Consider the following 25,902-nt stretch of genomic DNA (forward strand, 5'->3'; position numbering starts at 1 on the left):
TTGTCTTGTTTTGAAGACGATTTGTCAAGAATAAATTGATAAGTGCTAAGCTAAATCGTGATACCAGATGGCTCGTGTTTCTCAGCTTTAATGCGATGCTGCAGCAGGAGGAAATGTTTGGTTTGCATTAGCAGAAACTCAATACAACATTTACCCAGAGACTGTTACTACGCCCAGTTCAGTACTTTCATTTGGAGGCCACGTTCTCAATCAGCTGTGTTACCTCACTCAGAAATAGGCTTATCAGGTGTCCCAGTTTATGCAGGGCTACACATAACATGTATCACTGTCACATATTGAAACACCGTTTCACATTTTGATTAGTTCTAGTTTCCAAAAATTAACTAAAGTGCTTCTCACAAGAAGCCTGTTTGGCTTTAAGAGCATTGTGTTGCTCTACAAAGATGATCACCAGCCAGAACTGAAAGGCGAAACAACAGTTAACATTCTTTTAATCGTTATTGCCAAAGAAAAAGGGAAAACACAAGTTTAGCTTCAATCCATGCTTATTATATTAATAAGTGTGTTGGGAAAACTGCACAAAAAGATCAAATTTGTAAATTGGAAAAATTACCTCTAAGCATTAATGGCTCACAAGCTCCCATTTGGTTACACTATTTGGAGGTACGTGGTGATTTAATAACAATTTTGCCACTTTAATAAGAACACTTTTCATTGTCACGCAGTCCAGCATACCAACAATACCAGACAGGACGGCAATAATAAGCATAAAGTACAACAGATGTCAACAAAAACTGCGAAAACATAATAATGCAATAATGGAACATGCTGTTGCTTTAAATTACACTAGATGATTTTCCTAATAAAGTGTATGTCTTGTTACACATTTAATGTGATAGCACCACACAGATGGTTACATACAGTACATAGTTAATTGCTGTTGCATTGTATTCGCTGTAGCTTTTCATATGTATACACATACAAGTAAAAATGAATGTATGACATAATAGGTAAGGTAAGGACAGATTGTGTGTGTGTGTGTGTGTGTGTGTGTGTGTGTGTGTGTGTGTGTGTGTGTGTGTGTGTGTTTTTTTTAGGGTGGCTCAGTTTCCAAACTAAATGCGTTCATTGAACAGGATCAAATAACAAGGAGAGAAAACTAGACACCTGTAAACAACCAATGCTTTTTAAGAAGGAATCAAAATGCTTCAAACATAATTTAGACTGTTTACACTGACTCACACTGACTAGAAGTGCTACCTAATAGTTGCCTGCAATAGACTGCTTTGGTGTCACGAGTGGTCTTGAATATTTATCAAAAGGAAAAATTTGCACCTACAACGTAAACAGATTCAAAACCAGACAGCACGCTCAGCGCCTCAGATCCTCCCGAGCATGCGGGCGATCCACCAGTTGCACGGCATGACAATTTGACAGATGACCCGGCCTCCTTGGTAGTAGTATGGCCAGGGGTTGAAGCCACCCAGGGGCTCGTGGTAGCGGCGGCAGAAGCGGTAACCACGGCGACAGTACTGGCAGCAGTAGCCACCCTCATCCAGACGGTTATCCAGCTCGATTCCAACATCTCTCTGCAGAGGACACAAGAGCGGGCAGGGTTACAATCACACACATGACAAATGCCAGTCCTCCTGAGGCAAGGGCAGGAGAGGAGGAAGAGGAAGGGCTGACATGAATTGATGAGGCAGCTTTGATTGTGGGTCATCGCAATATATGTAAAAGCAAAAACAAAAGTGAAAAGATGTGAATTGATGTCTGCAAAAATGCAAAACTGTGACATCAATTGATGGCAGTGCCAAAGAGATCACGGTTTGAGCTGAGATTGAACGAGCTTGATTTAAGCTCGGGAGCATAAAACATGATATAATACCCTTGACCTTTCTGCAGCACAAAAAGCACGACTGGAGGCTGCACACTGCCCCTACTTTGAATCCAGCGTTCGCAACCTCTCTACTGTCACTATCTCCGGTCGAAGTTACCAGCATAATTACACTATTTCTTTCATCCCTGACCTCTTAACTCCCTCGACCCCAGCACACACTCTGCACTAAAATGACTGCCCCTCCTCCAATAGAGCATTCAAATTAGAGCTCCTCACATCTTGGCGCCCTCCCCCTGACCTTGACTTTAAGTGCATGGCACATTCCTAAAGCAATTAGCAGAGTAATGATCGCCTAACAAGGATTCTTTCATTTGCTCTTGCTGGCTGCCTCTGAATTTATAGAGGGGCCAAATGAAACCCAAACGAAAGGTAAATTGGGTAGAATTAATGGCCCTTGGATTTTTCCATTGTGCTGGTTGGTTCATGCCCTCATGGACTCGTGGGGGCTGAGTGCCATGCCTTTGATCAAGAGCAACTCCAAATGGGGTTCGGAGAAGTGCCACTTAACTCACAGTGTGAGCTGAAGTAGCAACCGCCCTCAGTATGCATTTGACCACATTTCAGTCTCTTTTAGTAAATGAATCCTTGGAGACAATCCGGTGATATCTTGTTAAACTGCTCGGTTCCAGGAGTCAACGGCCTCCGCTGACTTCACATTCAGGAAAAAACGCGAGCACTTACAATGACTCAGCTACGTGCAATAGTGCGGAACAAAACACATCCGCAGCTGGGAAAAGAAAATGTGTGTGAATTGTTTAAGAGGACAGGACCCGCTGGACCACATGGCTGAGTCCCTCTGGTCCCCTACTGCATTAAGTTAGGGAATTTGGGGATTTCTTGCATCTCCTCTACTCGTCAGTAAGCATTCAATCACGGTGGTTTTACACACATTGTTTTCTTGTACGTAGCAGCTCACTGCAATAAATCCACCACATGACTGGCTTGTGAAAACTATGCACCTGATGTAAACTGAGTCAAATTACTTGCTCTTTAGACATATTCAAAACACATAGAGTGCAATGCATTATATCCAGGTAGGTTTGATTTATTACTATGACAGTCACAGGTAGGCTTTTAATGATTTATTGCTTTAGGCAGGTTTCAGGTCATCGGCTCCCAGGCAACAATCGGTTATATGAACAACACGAAACCTGTCAATGGACCAACGATAATCTTATCAGCTCCTCACAGCCCAAACTGGGGTGTTACGAAATCTGGAGCTCAGGCGTGGAAAATGAAGAAAATATTTTATTCAAATGACGCCGGTGTTTATCAAAACAAACAGCCAATAGGCAGCATTGTACCTTAAAGACAATTAATCAGAGCTATCCTTTTAAAACGGAGGGTACATATTAATCACTCTGGCTTTGAGTCGCCGTCTCTAGTGGGAAGCCGCGGTGATAAGAATGGTTCACCTTGGGAAATCTGAGGCAGTCACTCACAAACAAGCAGCATTAATGAAGAGTAAAAGCCATTACCCTCTTGCTGGATCTGATTTCATCACACACATTCTCACATACACATGCAAACTTGCACACAAACACAGACACCTCTGTGCATATTATGAGGAGCTGGATGTGAATGAGTCTGCAGAGTAGAAAACTGCGTCAGTCATTCAATAAGATGTAACGAATCAAAGCATGACTCCTCTAATCTCCACACTTGTTGGTATTATTTCACACACGCTGATCCCCGCTCCTCATGAGCTTGAAGCACATGCCTGGATGTGTTATTAAATCTCAAAGCAGAGCTCATCACATTCATCCGGGGATCAAAACAGCAGAGATAACATTTCTGTTTCACGCTCTGCTTTGTATTCGAAAAGGGTCTTTTTATGTAGACACACAGGACAGTGGAACATATGAAATTCTTTGCTGCGTGTCCTGATCTCTGATTTTCATCTTACTGTTCTCTACAGTGACGTGGAATGACAATGAAATTGAATGTAATTGAATAAGCAGATAGTCATGTATTTCAGTAAACTCTGCTGCTTTACCAAAGTGATAAGGAGCTTTAGCTTCAGTGTAAAGATTCCTCTGGAGGCACAAACAACTTCTGCATTCACGGAATTTGAATTCCTTCAGCTTTTTGCACCTGTGTTATGCATGAACAGCCACTTAGCCTGACCCTGGATGTAGCAGCCAGAGGTTTGTAAGGATAGGTCCCAGACACAAGACAAATCCCAGGACACAAGCAGCAACATGTACAAACATATTTACATGAGTATGAGTGAGGTCAATTCTTATAGAAAGCCCATCCTTGTTATGTGGGTCAAGGACGGCGGTGCAATCCCTTCAGGCCTGTCAGGCGGTCGTTATTCAGTTTGAAATTTCCAGGGCCACCGCTGATACACACTGCACTCTGACATGGCAGCCATGTTAAAGTTCAGCATAATATACATCTGCCAGTCTCTGTGCACTGTGGACAGGCTTGGTGCTCAAATTCAGACTTATGAAATGCAGATGAAGTGAATGCAGAGAAACTGTGAGTAGCAGACTCTGCGGGTGAGCTTCCTTGTTTTTTTATACTGTGCCCATTTGCATGACTTTTAGATGAAGAAAAAAAAATAGACTTACACATGTGGCATACCACTGGCAGCAGTGAGAGTTCAGACTCCCAATTACAGACTGCTGCCTGCCCTGTGCCCGGCCACAAAGGCCGTTGTTATCACTGGACCCACAAACAGCGCCTGGACGTGCTGCTGGAATGGATTGCAATGGTATGCATTACTCCGCTGATAGAGGCAGAACGTTCAAAAGTGGAGCTGAGTTTTTCATCCCCTGGTATGTTTTAATTGCATAGCACTGCATCTCCTGCCACAGACAATGAGGAAGAGGACAGAGGAGCTGGGGGGGGGAATTGAAGAGTTGAGCAGGAGGCTGTTTCTGGGATGGGCCTGATAAACGTCAATATTATAGGATGTCTCATTTCTCTGCATGTCTCACACCGTTTCTCCGAGCCCTGCGGAGGAGACTGAGCCTGACTCATTATCCTTGAATTTAGCTTTAGTGGCTGTTCACCTGTAAGTGCTCACTGCAAGTATATGCATATATCATATATCCTTGCACCTGTTCTTAGGGTGTCTCTTAGTGTGACACTGCAGCTTTTTGTGCTGGTATAAGAGTGTATAAGTCTTGTGTAATATACTATGCAATGTGATTTTCCCCTAGAGTCAGGGATAATTAATCATACGGTATTGAGTGGTTTACATGCTGTACACCAAAATATGCCACTTGGCCTTTCCATTTATTTTATACGCTTTGATAATTAAAGCATTATTAATAAATGTAACTTATCTGTGCAGCGATGAGTGACCTTGAAAGTGCTGCTTTGTACTGTGCTTTCCAGTGCCTCAGAAAAAAAGGAAGTAGAAAAAAAAGTCTCTAACTAGGGCTGTAAGGCACAAGTTGCTGCCTTTGAAAGGCTGGATATTCCTCTCAATTAATGGAGAGACATTAAGGGAGTCTTCATTGAACTGGCCTTACTTAAACAGATATATAGAGCAATTGCTATGCCCTCTGGTGCACAAAGTCAGTTTTAACATCAATTAGTGAGCGATTTATATGCAGAAAGAGTTGAGGCAAGAGCTGCGGCTGATTGAAGTGACTTTACTGTATCTCGTGGTGTGGTCCCTGGGTGACGTGGCAGAGAGGGCCCCACTTACATAGTCGTTTACGGGAAGGTGGTCCAGGACGTCGCGGGCAAAACGCTGACCTGTGACCTCGACATCAGGTGTATCCACATTTACAACCTCAGCATCTGAGTAACAGAACGAGCAGGAGAGAATAAAAGCGAGAGAGAGAGAGATGTTACTGTATATACTTCCAACTGTTTTCTGTTGTTTGAATTAAAATAAGAAAGCTCTTAGATTCAATTTTGGCTTGAACACTGTGTTTTCCCAGTGGCTTGATGTTACTTACTAGCATTCAAAAGAAATTAATTCCAGGCTTTTTTCACGCTTCTGTCAAACAATGGTGTTATTGCTTTTGTGATACTAACACACAGATGCCAGTTCATAAAGCCTTGGCATCTTTATGAGAAAGAAAAAAACCAAAACCCCCTCTCCAGATGACCAAAACAAGAGGCTGAATGTAACCGGCTACATTTACTGAGGTATATATGTAGGTGTTGTACTTGCGACTAAAGCATGCTTTGTTTCCACTACATTTCCCAGAAAATATTATTTTTTTTACTACATTTATCTGATTGTTACCTTGTAGACACCTCATATACTGCAAATGCTGCAAATATCTTCATCTTAACATGAAAGCCCGACTCTTGGAATGCTTATTTTTCAAAGCACATGGAAAACTGCCGCTTTAGTAAGATAATTGCAAACTATTCAATACGTACGTGTTCGTGTTCTCGGTTAAAACTATTCATCTTTCCTTTTTTAAACCAGCAGTGATTGATATAACATTGACATTACCTTGTATGTTAGTATAGAAAACTTTCTATACTAACATAACTTATTTACACATCAAGTCTGCAGTTTAATATTACTTTTCACATTGAGTTGTGTTCTTAAACATCTTTAACATTGTTTTTGACCTCTACCAGCTAATGAAAGTAAATGCTTGGCTCTATAGCTCCTGAATGTTTTACTATGAGCAGCTGCTGGTTGTTGTCTGTACCCGTCTGTTATGTTGTTCAAGGCTGATAGACTGAGTTTTAAGACAATACAGGAGCATGTAAGAGAAACTTTGCGGGTCAGACAACAAGCTGAAATTTGCTATAAAGCTCTGCAGGGAAGCTGAAAAGGTATGCTTGTCATGAAAATTGCTGTCTTTCACATTATTTTGAAGTTACTGTTTTATATAGGTAGAGATTTTTTTATAAATATATATCATTTATATTTATATATATATATATATATATATATATGTGTTACGTGTGAGCTTAACAGTGCATTAATTTACATTTAAATAATCTGCAATGTAGACTAATCTCCAGGGCCTAAAATAAACCTGTCGGAAGCTTGAAAAACATGCAGTTCCTGTAATGGCCTCTCGGGGCTGGCTTTGAAAGTGAGTCCATCTTTATGCTGAAGCAGAAATAAACATGTTTACAGCCAGGCACAAAAACATTTTAGGCCTTTGAAGTTAATTTTCTCCATATGTTGAACTGTAGAGGGTGAAGTTGTATATAAATGACATTATTAGAGTCACTGGCCAGCTGATGCTAACATAGATTGCTACAGTTGCTAGTTGTCTGCTAGCCGTCAATTTGCTAATTTAAGTCACTGAAAAGAACCTTTCCCTGGCAACCACTGGTCACTAGGAAAAAAAATGTATATTCCCTGATTAGTTGGCAAAAACCTTGTGATTGCATTGGTAAATAGACTGGTACTTACATAGCACTTTTCTACTTTATTTGAACAATCAAAGTTCTTTCTACTACGAGCCGCATTCACCCATTCAACTCTTTCCTCTGCCTAAGTGCTTTTTATCTAACATTCACACAAACACTCCAGTGAATGGATCAGGGACAGTTCAGTTCAGTATCTTCCTTTGACATGCAGACAAGGGATTAAACCACTGATCTTAGTAGATAACTCACTCTACCTGCTGAGCCACAGCTGCACTGGCAGATTGCTGCAGTTACCCGTAATTTGCATGGAAGAAACTGACTTGTCTGCAAACACTTGCCAACTACTCTCCAAGCAGTTGGGAAACTGAAGTGTGAAAGAAACCAGAACTGGATACCGTCAGTATTCAGTAAAACTTTTAAAATGTGCTTGCTGCAGCACAGAGGCACAGCTTTTACTCTGAAGACAAACACTCTTGCAAGACTATCAGCTAACAAGTGTTTGCAGACAAATCAGCGTCTTCCAGCAAAACTACATCACCGCAGCAACCTGCTACACCAAGGCAATGATAAGGATGTTTTTGGTCTAGTCACTGCAGGCAACCTCCAGAAACCGCTCACCAACCAATTTGAGAAGGCATGCTTTTCCCCTCACTATCAATGGTTGTGCCATGTCCAATAGGATGGACAAATCTCAAGAAAGGTGTGTATGACATTACGTGAAAAGTTTCTGACGATGATGTATGTGGTGTTGATTTCTTTTGGAGCATTGTTAAAACTGTGGTCTGTTGTGCTATTAATTAAAACAACAGACTGTCAGATAAGCCTGTGCAAAGCCTGTCTTGCTTTTAGTGAATGAAATGCTAGTATTATTTTTTATGTTAGCACTAATTAACAGGCTTCTGTAGCCATGCAGTGCACTTATATAGTGTATGAAGACAGCTGGACCTAGCAGTCCACCATTACATCCCAAAAGGCCCAAATATTGCAAAATGCCAAACTCGAGGCCTCAAAATATTAATCAGTTAGTGCCATCACAGTGGCCAAATCCAACCTTTATATGTAAAGTATGATACCATATCATATAAAGTAGCCTTTCTGTGACTGTAAGACTTCAAGTGCATACATTTAATAAACTGTGTTTGCACTGATAATTTTGTAGAAACAGAGTATCAGAATATTCCTTTTGCCACGACCATCAGCCTCTCTACTTTTCTAACACGAACAGAGAAGCCTGGGCTGCCTGCTCATATGGTTAGGAACTCATGCTGTCTCCATGGACCTGCTTATGGCCTGTGGAGATGTCCTCCAGCGAGAGTGTTAATAGTCTGCATTTAGAGGCAGAGATGCCCCCTGCTCTCACCGCTCAGGGGGGAAGGATGGATCCAGTGGATGGGCAGCTGCTGGCAAATCTCCCAGATCTTGGAGTCAAGGAGGAAGTCCGGGTTAACGATGGGCTCCTCAGCAGGAACCCACACTTGGGAGTCGTCCACCTTCACATCCATGGCCCCAGTCTCATCCACCTGCTAGAAAACAACACATACAGTACACACACTCACACATATGTTATGTATACACAAGCTAGAGCACGTCGGACCCTGCAAAAATGTCTGCGCCCCACTCGATGTATAGTCATGCATTTGCACTCTGTTCCCCTGAGCCATGCAGCAGCAGCTCCAGCCTTGTCATTTTATCTATCACCTTTGTGTCTGCTGAGAGGACAGCAACTTCCCGACTCCTGACTCCCACTGCCCCGACTCCCTCCTCCTGCTCTCTGTCACCCTCTTCTCAAGCCTCCGGCATGCTCTTTCTATTATACATCATTGAAATTCACAGACAGTGATGATTTGACTTTTAAATGACTTTAGAAGTGGTCTTCATTACTCCGAGTGTGGCTGCAATATCGTTTAATGTGACAGACACAATAAAGCCTTGCATCCCCCCCCCACATCACGACCTCACCAACCCCTCCAACTACGCTCCCTTACTCCCTCCCCCTCCGCCACAATGCTTCGCTTGGCACCAAGCACTATCACTGGGCTTAATTTGTTGATACTGTAGTTCATGAGCTGTAAAGTAAACTATTATTGCTTAATGATAGGGACTACATGTCAGTGTTGTCTAATAGAGACATATGAAGGGGATTTGGTAATGCTCTCCCTTAACAGTGAGGATATTTATTTTCTTCATGTATATGTAAATACACACACAAACAAACCCTTCTTCCCATTCCCTTGTTAATTAGCAGCCCAGAACAGAAAAACTGTTCACTTGACAAATGTTTTTACAAGGTGATTTTCTTCCAGTCTAAAGCTTAATTGCACATTAGTTAAGCTTGATGTAGAATCCTGGGGCTATAGTGGGAGCGAGAATCATTTATATTGGGTCGTGCCCCCTCCCTCATGTTTGCCCCTGTCACTCTCGCATGAATTAGAATTTTGCTTTTCATGCTGCTTCTTGTTTGTCTTCGAACGACACAGCTGTGACCTGCGGAGACGAAGAAGAGGAGAAGGAAGAAGAGGCGGCTTAAGCGCATTCTGTCACATCAAAGAATGTGTTTGGGTGCGGGAGGTGCTCAGCCAAGCTTTCGACACACTTTCCCTCACTTTTAAGCGCCGGCCAGCAGACTAATGATGACTCGGAAGACTGGTGTAGCGGGGTGGTGGTGTTACAGCAGAGAGGTTGCTCTGCCGCAGAGCTGGTGTGCTCACCGTTCCTGTGGCTGCAGAAATTAAAATCAAACTCGAGCAACACAAACAGCCCTCTCTAATTGGACCTCTTAACCATTGAAGCCAAGTCAGACTTCTCTAGAAAGTAAATGGAGGTCACGACACGGGGCCCGCAACATGACTTTGACTTCACAGTTGAGAAACGACTCCAATAACTTGTAGGAGAGAGCGCCTTGGGGGAGGTAGTAAAGGTCAGCATTTTAGCATGGGGCAGGGATTTCTAAATGCCAGTTGACAAGCACAAAGACAACATGATTACAGTCCACCAGTTTATACACACTTTTGAAAGGCTTTTCCATTTTGCTATTGACAAATGATATATTATTAGGACACAAGCAACTTTTTTATCAAGTATTGGACCTTGGGAATGATGGTAATTTGTTTTGTTCAGCCCTCTCCTGGTGTATGTATGCTTTTCGCCTACAGTGCACAACTTAATTATACACCAGTTGTGCTGTAGTTAATGAATTTACCCTCTCCTGCCACTGTGTCCCAAGGGGGGGAAACACTGTTGACATGACACATTGTTTAAAGTGTGTGCTATGTTTGCCAGAGATCAACAAAGATTTTCTCGCCATACCCAATGGCTTTCACACGCTGCACCTAACACTGGCAGTTTTCTTTTTTAATCTAACATACCTGGTGGGGAATTTCAGTTGACAGGCATATTCAGGCAGCTTACCATGTTTGTGCTGCTGCCTGCTTAAGGGCACTAAAGGTGCCGATCACACCAACATTTAAAAATGCTAATTCTGCAGCAATAATAAATACGACTCTCCAGGTGGATTTGCTTTGGCAGATGTGGCAAAGTAAACAAGTGGAAAAAAATTCAGCTTTGTTCACCTTTGGGGAATTTTGCCATGCAACTTTGCGCCACTGACAAACAAAACGGTCCTGATAGTGCGAAACCCTGAGTCCAAAATGGCCTCTATGGGAGATTTTTGCAATATGAAATATTTCTCTGCTGGGGAAAAAAGTGTGCCCAAAGAGGAAAGTCATGACACAGTAGTAGACTTTATGATACAGCTTTTGACTAAGGAAGCTCCTGTGTCAGCGAGTTCCCGGCTGGGTAGCATGTTAGTGGTTCATTTACCAGCTATAACTACAGTAGCCATGTGAGTTGTTACAGCATCACCGAGTCCCATATTTTGCAAAGACGTAAGGATGAATTCTGCTTTCCCATTTTCTGGCTTGACACGACCTTATTACTGAACACAGCAAATGCAGGAACCGAACGTTTTGTTGCAGTGCCACAAAACCACCCTGCCATTCACTGACAAAAATGACACAAAACAGTCCGCACTGTGCGCTCGCAGGACTTTGGCGTATTCGCAGCCTCTGCAGCGGTGTTGTTTCCTCATCACACTGCTTTTCTGTTTGTAGTTGTCGTCTGAGTGGGAGGTTTTTGGTTGCTGGGCGAGCTTTGGTCATCCATATTAAGTGGCTGTTTAATGGAGCAAACGGCATCCATTCACAATTTTAAGGGGAGTGAGGGAGGCTGATGGCGATTCCTGTGTCAGACTGGGGGAACTGGAATGAAGCTCAGGGATTACTCCCTCAGACGTTTCATAGAGAAGGCAAATTGAAAAGGGAAGGAAAAAATCCTGGCAAACAATTCATGTTTGTCACCTGGTTCTCCCTCGCAGGGGCTGCATTTTCTTATCAGCCGCTTGCAGTTTTACCGCAGTTTTTTCCATTGTTTTTCACCTCAGCTCTAAAGCCTGCCACGGCTGCTCTGAGCCCTTTTTCCTAAAAGCCTGTGGTGGGGTTAAGCTAGGAACCATTAGCAGCTGGCTTTCACCCCTGTGAGCTTCATGTGTTTCACCACCTGAGGAGGAACTTGTGCTGATCTTTTCCAGGGTCACACGTGGGTGGTTTTCACAGAGGATGGAGCAGGGGCTGCTGTCTAATGTGAGGATAGACTTTGGTGGGGTCAAGCCAAGGTCACTGTTTATTACCTCAATATGCCCCCCTGGTATTTACTGTATTTTTGTTGTGTAATCTAGTTTTTTTGTGATAAAATCATCACCTGCAGAAATATTAGCCACAGTGTAAAGTGGTTTAAGTACAGAGGGGACAGAGCATAAAGAGAATAATGTATCGCATTTATGTGGTATTGATTGATGAATATATATATGTATGTGAATTGACTAATTATGCGGCTTCTTGCAGAGAGTTAGATAAGCTGAGTCCCGGCGTCGTGTCTGTCAGCTGATGACGTGCCAGAGTGTGCAGCTACAGATTCATTTCAGTGAGCTGGAAAAGATCAGTGTGCAATATCAGATCACGAATGTTTATGGCATCTTATCATGTTAGTTTACACACATATTACAAATTTGCAAGCTAAAAACACGTTTTCCGTGACCTTCCCGGAGTCTTCTAGTTATTGCTTTGAGGTAACCAGGCGAGCAGCACAAGCACAAGGAGAAAATGTTCTGCCAGGTAAAACGTGCCATGTTTGCAATCTGCTCTACATTTCTGAATGTGCAGGCATTTGCATGCTTGTACAGAGACAGGCTCTCCGTTTCCTCCTGTTTCCAGTTGTTATGCTAAGGTAAGCTAACGAGCGCCTGGCTGTCGCATCAATTTAAATGCGCAGACATGAGATTGGAATCAGTCTCCTCTGCTCACTCTCAGCACAATAATCTTCCTTCAAACACCAGAATCTTTAGAGATTATGAAGTCCACGGCTGAAGAGAATTATATTTACATGCCACTTTGCAACACTAAATATGTTTTCAGCTTGTTTGTGGTTTTTACCAGCATGTAAGAAAAACGGTTTAATTTATTGTCCTACAATTGTTTTTCAAAAGCTATAGGGAGGAACTAAATCTTTATTCCTTCAGGGGTTTTTCAGTGAGTAAACATGGCATCATGTTGGATTTTGCGATACTAACGTCCACCTTAACCACCTGCAGTGCAGCGATATGCTGTGTTTACTTTTATAAATGTTTCCTTTTCATATAATCAAAGCGAGAATAATGCATTCTCAAAACACGCAATATGAAATTAGTTAGCTGTGGTTGTAGTTTAGAAAAACGCTTTGTAGGGGGCAGGGCTGTGTGTTTGCTGCCAGGTTAACACTACTTAGAAAGTTGAGTCAAAGCTCTTTTCTTCTTGTGTGTCATCTCTTACGGCAAGATTGGAACAGACTACAATTAGACCTTCATGCAAGCCGCAGCTTAGAAACGAATCATTACTTTATTGAAAGGCTTCCTTAACTACTGGTATGTGTCCTATCACTTTGCTGGCCTTAGATGATTTACTTTGGAGCTGTGAATTAAGCCAATTAGGCTTCACAGTGCACAAAAGAAGCTAGAGATGGCACGGACATATGGTGCTGCCTGGGCAATTAGTATCTGTAAACGTAGATCAGACATTATAAAGATGAGAAGAATTTAAAACAAAACAGTGTTTGGTTTTTTTGGGGTGTAACAGCTTGTGTTACACCAATAGTGGTCTGACAATTGCCTTATTCTGTTTTTAAAATAAGGCAGTGAGTGGGGTGCGTCAGATATTTGCCAGCTACTTCTTCTCAGCTACAATGTGAAATGTAAATGAGAGTATGCTAGCAGTAGAGACATTCGAGAGGAGGATTTTCTCTTTGAACATGCAGCCCACTCTGTGAATTGCACTGTGACACTGAAAAAATGGGAATTTTGATTGACTGAATTTCCTCCATTCCTTTTTCTGAAGTTCACACACAACTGTAGGAATCCCGAAAATGAAAATAAATCACTCTAAACCTGGAGAGGGAGCCTTGTGAGTTTTGCAAAGAAAACAGCTTTAAAAAATAATATATAATTTTAATGGTTTACCTCTCCCTCAGACCTCTCTTCCACCCTTCCCCCTTTAGGCTATTTGGGTAAAGCCTTTGGAGGAGATGATTAAAAATTAATATTTGGCTCAGGATTGACAGCAAACACCATTTGATGTGAGCCACAAAGAGACTATGGGTTTTCGGGTAGCTTTCAGGCGGTTTTACAGTTACCACAAACCCTAGGTTTTTCTTCAGTGAGAGGGTTGGGGGAGATAGGACAAGATGGACAGGCCGAGGATTTGTGTGGCGCTTGCGGTGCTCAACTCTGGTTATCTCCCTGCAGTATGCATGACAGCCTCTGCGGGACCGAAGAGAGTCCGAGCTACATGCAACAGAGAGAGGAGGCATACCAGCAACTCCGTGTCTTCAGTCTCCACCTCTGCCACTGCGGGTAGTTTCTTAGTTTGGGCCCTGATGTAGCACCTCTGATGTTCAGCAAACCGGATCCCAGTGATTCCCTTTGAAAAAGAAAAAGAAATGAAGGGATACTCAGGAATTCAGATATATGTATCATTCAGTAGCCGTCTGTGATGTGGATATCTCATATGAACTGAGGCAATCATTTTAAAATGCTCAGCTTTTTGCCGATAATCAAAGCTGTTAAAAAGTTAAAACCTAATGAGTACGAAGAGGTGTGTTTTGATCTTCTTCTTCATGTTTTTTTTTAACTTTTATGTCATGGTGTAAAATTGATGTCTGCTTGGCTCTTGCGACGCAGCTTTTGCTTTCAAGCTGAATGAAATAGAAAGGTAGCGGGTGTTCCACTGTGGCTCGGTAATGCTTTATAGCAGGATATATCGCACAGGAGAGCCAAGTGACATTGTTGAGAATGAAGTGTTTTCTACAGAGACTGCCCCCATTGAATTAGCCAGTCATAGGTCCCTGTCACTCTCTTAATCTGCGCAGTCAAGTGTGGAGTCACTCTCTTCAGCTCCACTGATGATCCTCCACCATGTGGACCGTGGCTCTTTTCAGTCTGACACACAGAGCCTCAATAGGCGAGAAAGATCTGTTAATTCCCTCTCGCCGCTATTGTATGTTAATCTAAGATATTCAGCCGGAATAAGTTTGAAAGACTTTCAGTAGATCAGATTGTATCCAATTTATTTTCTGCAGAGAGCTGCTCGTTCAGCACACAGTATTAGAACAGACGGCGGGATCTACATCTGCCACAGCTGCTTTAAACTCGCATCAAGTAAAAATTGTATGAGCCGTACCATGAAAATGGACTTGATTCAATCTAAATTTAATTACACTTACACGGTGATTGCTATGACATCTCCTTTGAATTGGTTAACTTGACCATGTGGGTGCTATTTCTATATTTTCAGCGGTGCTGTCACTCCGAGAGACAGATACCAGCTGTACGAGACACGATACAAAGTGATGGCTGTCATAATCTACTGCATGTAATTTCATCTGTGTGGAAAAAGGATGGGGCAATAATAGTCTCAAGCACAAAAGCATTATGTTTATGCCGGGCTTTATTGTGATGAGTCTCTGTTTAATTTGGATCTACTGTGTTGGGGAGCTGCAGCGCTAGAAAAGAGGGCGATGTTGTGATGAGATACACTGATTACTGGGCTTGGTCAACCAGAAAATGAAGAAAGACACATTAACATAGGGCTGAGAAATGGGAAAGCAATGCCATTTTAACAGACAACATTGAAAGATCCACTTGGTGTATCCACGTGCAAGATGCTCATCTAAGTTTTATCAAGAGAATAGAGAACATGTAACAGCATGCATCATTCAGCTCATTCAAATGTCAGCTGGCATTAGTCTGGGCGATGCCTTCACATTACCTGCAAAAACGTCTGTAATTATGTGACATTTCTTACCCATGAACTATGCAACTCTCCTTTTACGAGATGGAACATGAAAATGTTAAACGGCATGACAATTATATCTCGTTTAAAATATTAAATACAGCCTGCACAATACATTACACGTTATCAGTGTGGCACTATCCAAGGTGGACCTGTATGAGTCTAAAACAAAGAAACCTCTAAATTTTAAAGATTTCTTCACGTTTTGTTGTTACTGATAGTCCACCTCACAATATCCGGACATCACAGTCAATCACAGAAATCCAAGCAGGATGCTATGTTACCGTAGGCTATCCTCAACTTCATCAAAAGTTTTCCTGCAGTCATGAATTTCAAAAGTGCTCCAAAGAAATTTTCGATGGATGAGTGCTGGAGGCGAGGTTTGATGCTTCCGTTTTATTTGCTGTGAGAAGAGGAGGCAGTAGACCGTATAGCAAAAAAAAAGACAGGTTTTTTCTTCTAAATTCCCCTCTGACCAACACATCCTCGTGGTTAAAGGCTATCTGCAAAGACGACTGGCTAACATGAAACAAAAGAAGTAAAAACGTACAAAACAGCATCTTATAAACAGAAAGGTTGGATGTGATTATGTTGCTCCGTGTTTTATTGTGTAAAGTACTCCTAAATTATTTAAATTATCTGTCAAAATGTTGACTGTGGTATGTGCCTGAAGTTTAGCCACAGAAGCTTTACAGGACTGTTGAGGCTGACTTGCTGTGTGCAGGCTGCCAAAAGATAGACGTTAGAAGACATTCAAGGACAGCAGCAGTGAGGACACGAAACTTTGAGCCAAATGGCTCGTCTAAAGCTGCCTTTTCAAGTCGAACCTGAAAAAGAGAACTAATTTTTAACAAGGGGCGTGATGTTGTCAGGTTTTTTTTTGGACATTTTATAGTTGATGAAGCAGAAATATATCACAAAAAATAAGCAGCTGCGGAACTTTTTTTTTTTTAAGGATTACATTAGAGAAATATTACTTTTACTATCAAGTTAAGATTTTTGTATGACGACACATAGATCATTTAGCATAAATATATATCTGACACTTTTTTGACAAATTTCTCGAAAATTGGTTACAAATTCAACAAGTTATGATTGATCTGTCTTTCTCCATCGTTTTTGTTGCTTTTGCCCATTTGACTCATTTTGTGATTCAGCCTTCAGTAGTACAATAACACATGTTTTGCAGATATTTGTCCAAATAAGAACACTTCTGTCAAACTGGTCCAAATTTGCAATGAAACAGTCATGTTGTTGTCATAGCCAGCACGAATTCAAGTGAAGTCAAGGACATCCACATCAGACTTGATGGAGGGTACTGATTTCCTGGCATTATTGTTAGATATTAATATATCAGTCATTTGGACAGTGTCACCAAGAATAGGTTTTGACCGGGACGTTGATGGTTAACTGCAGAGGAATTAAAGAAAAAGTAAACACTGAGAGAAAGTGTCTGTTAAAAACACAACTTTAACATAAATATTACAGAATGGCTGCACTCGCCAGCTGCTGCTTCCAGCATCTGTGGTGATTTATGGATGCTGGCAACCTTGGACTAGGGTAGTACTATTTGAAAATAAGAAGTTAAAACATATGATTGACAACTTCTGCAGTCTGAACTTGAGCCAAGTCAGATGTGGAAATACTTGCGAAGCTGGCTGGAGTTATAGCTTAGGGTGTGCATTGCCTGATGAAGGTCAGGTGGTAAATGAGTGAAAAACGCTGCTCACCCTTGTTTCAGACGGCTCTGCTTATGGTTTCCTCTCACAGTCTAGGGATATATTGTGCTTTCTTAAAGTTTTCTGATGCTTGGAAGATTTACAGATTATTTTGTTGGCTCGGAATCATCTCAGAGTGAATTCAGTTCCCCACACAGTATCCCACGAGAATAAAATTAAGAACACAATATCCCATTTGCTTAAGCATTTAGATCTTTTGTAATACCACTGTTGAGCTCCACAGTTGACTTTTATCATTGCTGCTTCAATAGTTTGATTGAGTCCACTGTAATTACCTGAACTAATTGTGAACTAAATCGACGTAATTAGAAAATTCGCACACCTGCCCGTGCTGCTATCAAACACAGTGGTCGTAGGATTGTGCTGCAACTGGGAGTAGAACATAAGTCAGGCAAAAGGAAAAGGTTAATGTAGAAAATATGGGTCAATTTTAAGTGAAGGCCTTTTCCAGAGTCCTCAGGGTCTCAAATTTGGGCGAAGATTTATGTTTTATCTAGACAACAACCTGAAGCAGGCTTCAAGAAGAGTTTGAAAGTCCTGAAGTAGCTTAACTAGAGCTGAGGCTAGAACCGCATAGAACTAAGCATTTATGAAGAAACGTGAAAAATGGCTGCGCACCAACTCCTTCCATCCAACTTGGTTGAACTTTAAAGATTCTGCCTGCAAGAATAAGAGTGACTTTTAACAGAAAGGTGTGCCAGACTTCTAGGATTATTTCCAACGAGACTCCAGGCTGCCATTGCTGCCAAAGGTGCTTTAACAAAGAAGGATTGTAGAGGTCTCTGCAGTGCTGAACTGCTGAACTGCTTGACCTTCACATTGCTGCTGATATTTTCTGATGTATTTACAAAACCTTTTTATTCTTGTAAATCTACACCTAACAAACAACAGGATCAATCTGAAACAACACACACACACACACACACACACACACACACACACACACACACACACACACACACACACACACACACACACACACACACACACACACACACGTGTTTCCATGAATTAAATTAAAGATTTGTTGAAATTTCTTGTTAAATGTCAGGAAACAATAAGCGTGGTTCTTTGTTCTTTACAGGCAAGGCCACATTACCTGAGCATTGTTTGAAGCTTTTGTAGTTGGAAAACTTGGGCAGCCTCACTTTTGCATCATCCATCCGCTTATCCTTTTCAGGGTCGCGGAAGTGAATGGATGGATGGACTTTTGCATCATTATGTCAAAAATTTAGAGAATTCTTAAGGAACTCTGTCGTTGAGTTTGAAGGAAAGCAATCACACATCATGCAACTGGAGAGATAACAGAACACACCAACAGAAAGTAAACTTAACTTTAACACAATGGCTACTTAACATGCTCCAATTTTGACTCTGTTCTCACTTTATTATACCTTTGCTTTGTTGTGCAGATAAAATTGAAACACCAATTTGAAACCTTGTGCAGAAACAAATTTCTGTTTGCCTAAATGTTCTTTGGTTCAGTTGTTCACTTCGTTTTAACGTGAAAACGACCCTGGTAATTCCCTCTCAGGATGTCTCTTTCTCCATTTTTCCTTCCTCTCCTGTTAAAATGAGTCTAATGGTTCACAGTCCTGGTGGTATAATCCCCTCATTTTCCATTCATCACACAGCCCTCGGGCTTGATGGAGATTGTTTTAAAGGTGGCTTTGGTCTGTGTAATAACATGTGACATTCCCCTTTTTTGTATTAAACAAAATCAATTCTAACATCAGTGCAAAAGCTTCCACTTAGTATAACCAATTGTAAATTTTCTCTGAGATTTTTGTCACAATGAGGTTTGAATTATTCTGCTCACTCGCTTGTTACTTAGTCTTCCATGGTGGAGCACTGAATCAAACAAATCTCCTCGGGGGATGTGCTTCACTAACAGGAAGTGGAACAAGCAACAGGCACGCATGTTTATGTATTATGGGCCACAAACACGCACACACATACACCCACACGCAAACACAGAGTGGGCTCAGGGAGGGAGAGAAGGAAATAGAGAGACTGATTGCAGGGGTTAAAGTTTTCCGGTGCTGTGCTGGTTTCTGTCATATAGCCATTTTAGATTCACAAAGCCCATTGTAACAAAAACAATAACGATTCAGCGTAGGTTTTTGTTTTGGATGAGGTGTATCCTGTAACATTCAGCCTGGCAACTCAACATTTCACAGTAAATAATGGTGTGAGAGTAAGAGCATTCATTACCCAGCCAAGCAGCACACTCTCTACTCCGAGGTGCAGCATGTGTAACCTCCTGCACAGTCGAGCAGGATTTAGGAATGAAAGGTAAGTTAATGAGTTCGGCTGGAGACAAAATTGCATTTGAAAAAGGTGCGAGAAACAAATAGAGACGGGTTTCTTAGTAGCGTTTGTCTCTGTACTGTGAAAAAGTTGGTGTATAGAATTAGTGGGAAGAAAGCGATTTTTTTATGGGGGTCTGAATTCTTCGCTCTGGGTTGCTGTGTGTGTGCACAAAGTCACATAACAAATCTCCTTGTGCGCTGCTGCTTTAGTATCAATTACTGATACCATAAGTGCTGTATTTTTGCAATTGTGTTTTTGATCCTCGCGTGAACACCTCAGTGAGAATGATTTCCATCACTCTGTCTGTGTGATGTTTCAAAGGTTTGTACCATCTTTTTTCCCATCCAGAGTGACAAAGGATGAAATAAGAAAAATAGGATTTCAAGAAAGGATAAATGTTGTCAATTGTCTCTTAAAAAAGGGCAGGATGTGAACATCATACAACATCCTCTGCTGACGAGAAGACATGGGTACAGCTTCAGTTTTTCATCAAAAGAAAAAAAATAGCTTACATGGCCTTGTTTAACCTTTACTTACATTTTTGAAGTCGTGGACCTCGAGAATCTCCTCACTCCCATTTCCCATCTTAAATATTTCAACGCGGTGAACTGGGTCTATCTCCATTGTACTGTCTGTCTCCACGCCATCCACCACAGCTTTGTACTCGTGGTCATACACCTGCAACGACACAAACAACCACACGCCCCTCTGATCAATGCACGAGCGATGCTTTCGCCATTCCTTACATCATTGTTATGCGCTCAATAATATAGATCAGTGAAAACATCAAAAATGAAGCAATTTTCTGAATTTTTCAGCCGTCTTTAAAGGCTTAACAGTGCTTTACAATTTAACAATGCTGCGCTGCCAACATCTCAGAGTTTTTTCAATTATTCAAGCAGGTCTGGTGTTGTTCTCATTGACAGCTGTTTCACTGAAAGGAAAAAACAATTGACTCAATGGTGGCACCGAATGCAGGATTATGAATTGGAATTTCATTTTCGGGTGCCAAAACCAGAAAAAACACAACAGCCGCAGAATAATTGTCACAAAATGGTGAGAAGTGTGAATGAGATTGACACATATTTACAGGCTATTGAGCGCCGGTTTATAGAATATTCAACCGTTAAATAAACATATGTTTTCATATGTCACCCGCATCTGAACAGAGATCAAAATGATCCATAATTACAAAAAACCAACAGATGAATACAAAAGACCTGCAGAAAACATGTGACGCGACTACAACATCAGACTGAATAATGAGGTCGAATGACAAACCAGCTCCCATAAGAAAGGATAAGAACAGAAAAAAATATGAGTTTTAAATACTTGAAGCTGCAGTAAGCTGGCTCAGTATCAGAGGGGGTTAAAAGTCAAGGGTTGGAAGGTAACACAGCTTTTCCAAACATCCCAGTTTTATTTCGGAGGATTACATCATTTAACTTTACACACAGAAACCAAAAACTACCAGGGTCAAGCTTATTAGCTCCCCTGATGCTAACAGTCAGTTGTTTATCCTTTTTGCTGGATAACAACCTTTAGTCATTTGTTGTACCTTTCAACATGTCTAACACATCTCTGAACTTCCTTCAATTTTGATGGTCCTCTGGCACGGACGTTGGATGCTCAATCCAGTCAGTAACATTCATTTTGAACTTCTGGATGTCGTCCTTCACTAGGAGTGACGTATATTTGGCCCATTGTCGTCACAGAAGACAAAGCGACGACCCAGACCCAGTTTTGCTACTGGATGCTTGAGGTTTCCTTTCAAAGTCTTCACGTATCCTTCTCTCTTTGTGATTCCTTCCATCTTCATGAGATTCCCAGTTCCAGACCCAGCCCACAGCATAATACCACCACCACCGTGTTTCACTATAGGGTTATACACACAAAAATGAGCTCAAGTTTCATGTCATCTAACCAAAGGACACGATTACAGAATGCATAATTTTAACAGACAGACACTATCTCTACTTTCAAGATTAGGCTTCAAACTTCCTTTTTGCTAAAGCATATAGTTAGGGCTGGACCAGGTGACCCTGAATCCTCCCTTAGTTATGCTGCAATAGACGTAGGCTGCTGGGGACTCCCATGATGCATTGAGTTTTTCCTTTCCAGTCACCTTTCTCACTCACTATGTGTTAACAGACCTCTCTGCACTGAATCATATCTGTTATTAATCTCTGTCTCTCTTCCACAGCATGTCTTTATCCTGTCTTCCTTCTCTCACCCCAACCAATCACAGCAGATGGCCCCGCCCCTCCCTGAGCCTGGTTCTGCCGGAGGTTTCTTCCTGTTAAAAGGGAGTTTTTCCTTCCCACTGTCGCCAAAGTGCTTGCTCATAGGGGGTCATATGATTGTTGGGTTTTTCTCTGTATCTATGAAGCGCCTTGAGGCGACTTTTGTTGTGATTTGGCGCTATATAAATAAAATTGAATTGAATTGAATTAATTCATATTGTACTTCAGTCTTCTGCACAAGTGAAGGTTTTCTCTGCAACCTCACAGTCCATTCCTGTGCAGTGTTCTAGCAATTGTCTTCTTTGAGTCTAAGATTCCCAACTTAGACAAGTCATTCACTAATGTCTTGGAAGTTAATTTGGGGTCTTTAGACACATCTCTCACTAGCTGTTTTCCAGAATCTTTAAAATCTTTTGCTGCCTACTTCTGCCAGGCTTATCCTGTACTGTGTGGCCCTCTTTGAATTTCTTGATGATAGTTCTCACTTCAGTTCTTGACACTTGGAAACTCGGCAATAACTGTATATCCATCTCTTCTTCATGAGCATCAACAATTCTTTTTCTCAAGTCCAAAATGGCTTGTTGAAGTTTTTATACTTTTATAGTTTAAATTGATCGCTAACCATCGGTTTTAACTTGGTTTTACACACTTTGAGCATTGCAACGTTAAAGCACATCATTACACAGCAGTGGGTTTTTTTTTTGCTGTGGCTCAATAAAAGGATCAGTTTTTCAGAGGGCTAATAATACTGACCCTGGTAATTTATGATTTTTTATGAAAACAATCTGTTATTGTGTGCAAAGAGAAAAACTTTTTAATTTAAAAGTGCGATAAAATTTAAATTGTTGTTGTTATGGATGCCAGACATCAAAAGAGAATGACTTGACTCCTTAAAGCTGATAGGAAGACAACACCCATCCACCCATCCACCCATCCATCCATCCATCCATCCATCCATCATGAGCTTATCCCACTTGCCATTGGGTTAGAGGTGAGGCTAACATACTGATACTGCTGCCTTCATTCTATAGGACGACAACAGTAACTCAAATAACCACGACCAAAGTATGCAGAAGAGCATCTCTGAACACATGTCAAACCTTGAAGCAGATTACCTACAGCAGCAAAAGACCACACCAGGTGTCATTGTTGTCAGCTAAAAAATGGAAACAGAGGCTGCAATTTACACAGGCTCAGCCAAATGACTGGAACTACGTTGCCTGGTCTGCTGAGGTGACATTTAACATTTGGCTCTATTCTGTCTATCAGTGGGTCAGGCTGGCAGTGTAAGGATTTGGCGGATATTTTCTTGGCACCACAGCCTACCTGGAGTTGTTGCTGGCCATGTCCTTCTCTTTACGATCACACTGTACCTATCATAAGAAGTGTGCTTGCAGCAGAATAACACGCCATGCCTCAAAGCCAAAAATAAAATCAAACTGCTCTCTTGAAGGTGACAATGACTTCACTGTACTTAAATGAGCTCCACAGTCCAAAAATCCCAATCCAATGGAGCACCTTTGTGATGATCTTTGTATCATGGGTGTGCAGCAGACGGCAGCAGTGCTACCAAGGTGTATCTAATAAACTGGCCGTGTATGTGAGAGAGAGAGAAGGGGGGTGTTGGGTGGAGTAAAATGTGCTGTTTTGGCTGCCCGCTGTGCCTGAAAAAGAGGTCGATTAAAGTCAACCAAAATAGCAGGAAATGTGCAGCAACCAAAAAAAACGAACTAAAAGTGCCGAATGAAAACCGCAAGGCCAAAGAGAACTGCTTAAATGACTCCTTTTACATTACGCAGTCCCTGATAAGCCATTGTTAATATAAAAATATCCACTGTAGCAGAAAGCTATCACAGCTTCCCAGTTAGCTTCATTTGTTATCAGTTTTAAAACAGTGGCTGCAATATTTTCCAGATATCTTGAAAAATAAACAAAAACAATATCTAACTGATTCAAAATGACAGCTTCTTAAACTTCAGTGGTAGCATGCACTCGAGCAATTAAAGATGTTTATGTTGACAAGCTGTAAGGTTAAATAAAAAAATGTATCGACAGAAGTTTGTCTGAAGTAAGCACGATAAAGAGATTTAAAATCTCCCTTACAGTTAGGACTCTCGCTTCATTGTTGCCTTAAAGCGCCGTTGTTTATCACAACTGCTTGCTTATATACTGTTCTTGGACACGCATGGATAGCTCTTAAAATTCCCTGTCTGAAAAATGATTCATGCCCACCAGCTGAAAATATGCTATTAATATTTATGCGAGGGTTGTGTTATGATGAGAAATATATTGCTGAGTTCATCTTCATCTGTCTCAGTGGCAAATCAGAGCCTCGCCAATGAGACGCATGATTAATGAATACACTCAGATGGGAGTCCATCAGGATTTATATCCCCCATCAGAACCATCTGAGTGTCCTCTAACGCTCTAACAAAATTAGCTTTCACTTTAAGCTCTTTCACATGTTCATTTTTTAACATGTTTTCCATCTGCTTACTTATACACAGCTTCCAGGATATTCAAATATGCTGCGTTACATGTAGGCACGACTTTTCTTTTTTGGAGGAAGAACAGAGCAATAAGGATCAAATGGGATATAATTCTTAATAGATGGATCACTGTTAGACTGGCATAGCCTATAAATCACCATTAATATGGGTCACAGTAGCCTTGGCGCTAAAGAGAAGTAGAACTTCTAATTGTCAGGAGAAGCCAAATTAAGATGGGCTTGAGATTTAAGTGTCAATTGAGCAGTTATGGATAAAATTGGGGCTATTAAACAGTCTGAAAGTCCATGTGGTGAATTAAAGTTCTATTTGAGCATTTCTTTTATATTAACATAAAGGTGGAATGGGGGAATAGATTCTCGAGGCTTATTGATTTATACTAAAACAGTGAATTACATTTTCAGCAGGCTATCTCTTTTGATGAAAATCCAGCAGTGAGAATCTCCCCACTGCACCAGGTTGAAATAGATAATAATGTATTACAACAGTTTGACTTCGGCTGGCTCAATAGCCAAAGCTGCTGCTGTGCACAATAATTGGCATTCTGAAAATAGAAATGAATTGCCCCTGTATGGCCTTCTTTGATACTTATAGATGCTCCAGTACATTGGGAAACTTGTAGTGTGATACATGGTGCAATAAGGGGAAAACTGTGGAGCACAACATAATATTTCACCTCAGCGTACCAACGGTGATCTTTATAATTAGTGCTTCAGATCACTCTCATTATTTTAGTTGCAAAAAATAAAAAAAAAAAAGCAAAAGTGCATTAAAGAAAACTTGTTCCTCATAATTTCTTGCTTCAATTCTGGACTAATATGAATTCATAGAAACTATCACTTAGCAACTCTCATAGAAAAAAAAAAGGCTGTGAAGGTTAATTAGCTTTTCATGTCAAACTGAACAGCCAGATAAAATGCCAGCACATAGGAAAAGCTCCAATTTATGCTACACTCTCTGTGCAGGGACAGTGAAAGGCTACTGTGTGACTATTTTGGTCTCAAAGACATTTAATGCACTTGAAACACTTCGACAATTATACTAGTGTGACATTAAAGCTGCAGTGGGAAAGATTTTTATTCAAAAGTACGCAAGGCACGTAGTTCGACTGAAAAAAAAAGAGGCTAAGATGTCTTACTACATGAGCTAGAGACACTTGTCAAAGTTGACCATTTTTAGCAAACGGTTATATTGTTACAATTAGTTGAAATGGCTCTGCTCTGAAGGAAATATCACAGAAAATGAGCAACAACAAAGATGTACAATAAATGAAAAGGAGCAAAAATATAAGAAGAACATCGAGGACGTGCACGAGGAGAGAAACAGCGAGACTTGCCGTCTCATAGCGCTTGTGCTGTACACCTGCATGAAAATGATACATTATTATAGATACATTGTTACTGCTTTCTGTGAGTGAGACAGCGATTCTGACGCATGAACGATCCAATTTAGGCACATCAGCTAATGCAAACGCCACTGCAGCGATCTGCCTGAACAACGCTACGTTCCACTTTGCTTCATCCACATCGCATAAGCGTTCTCAGCTCAGTGCTG

General features: G+C 41.2%; 1 protein-coding gene across 1 annotated transcript in view; it reads right to left on the reverse strand.

The window, feature by feature from the left end:
• Positions 1 to 1,017: 1,017 nt before the first annotated feature.
• tnmd (tenomodulin) overlaps positions 1,018 to 25,902 on the reverse strand; it is a 66,899-nt gene continuing 42,014 nt past the window's right edge. The window contains exons 3-7 of the mRNA XM_085428795.1: positions 20,136 to 20,276; positions 14,068 to 14,175; positions 8,532 to 8,694; positions 5,526 to 5,620; positions 1,018 to 1,550 (exon numbers count right to left, since the gene is read on the reverse strand). Coding sequence (XP_085284921.1) covers positions 1,341 to 1,550; positions 5,526 to 5,620; positions 8,532 to 8,694; positions 14,068 to 14,175; positions 20,136 to 20,276 — 717 coding nt within the window. The 3' untranslated portion in view covers positions 1,018 to 1,340. The remainder of the gene's footprint in view (positions 1,551 to 5,525; positions 5,621 to 8,531; positions 8,695 to 14,067; positions 14,176 to 20,135; positions 20,277 to 25,902) is intronic.

The sequence above is a fragment of the Rhamphochromis longiceps genome, linkage group LG2 (genome assembly GCF_057381845.1).
Source record: "Rhamphochromis longiceps isolate RC_006_pf linkage group LG2, R_longiceps_female_GT1.1, whole genome shotgun sequence".
NCBI lineage: Eukaryota > Metazoa > Chordata > Actinopteri > Cichliformes > Cichlidae > Rhamphochromis > Rhamphochromis longiceps.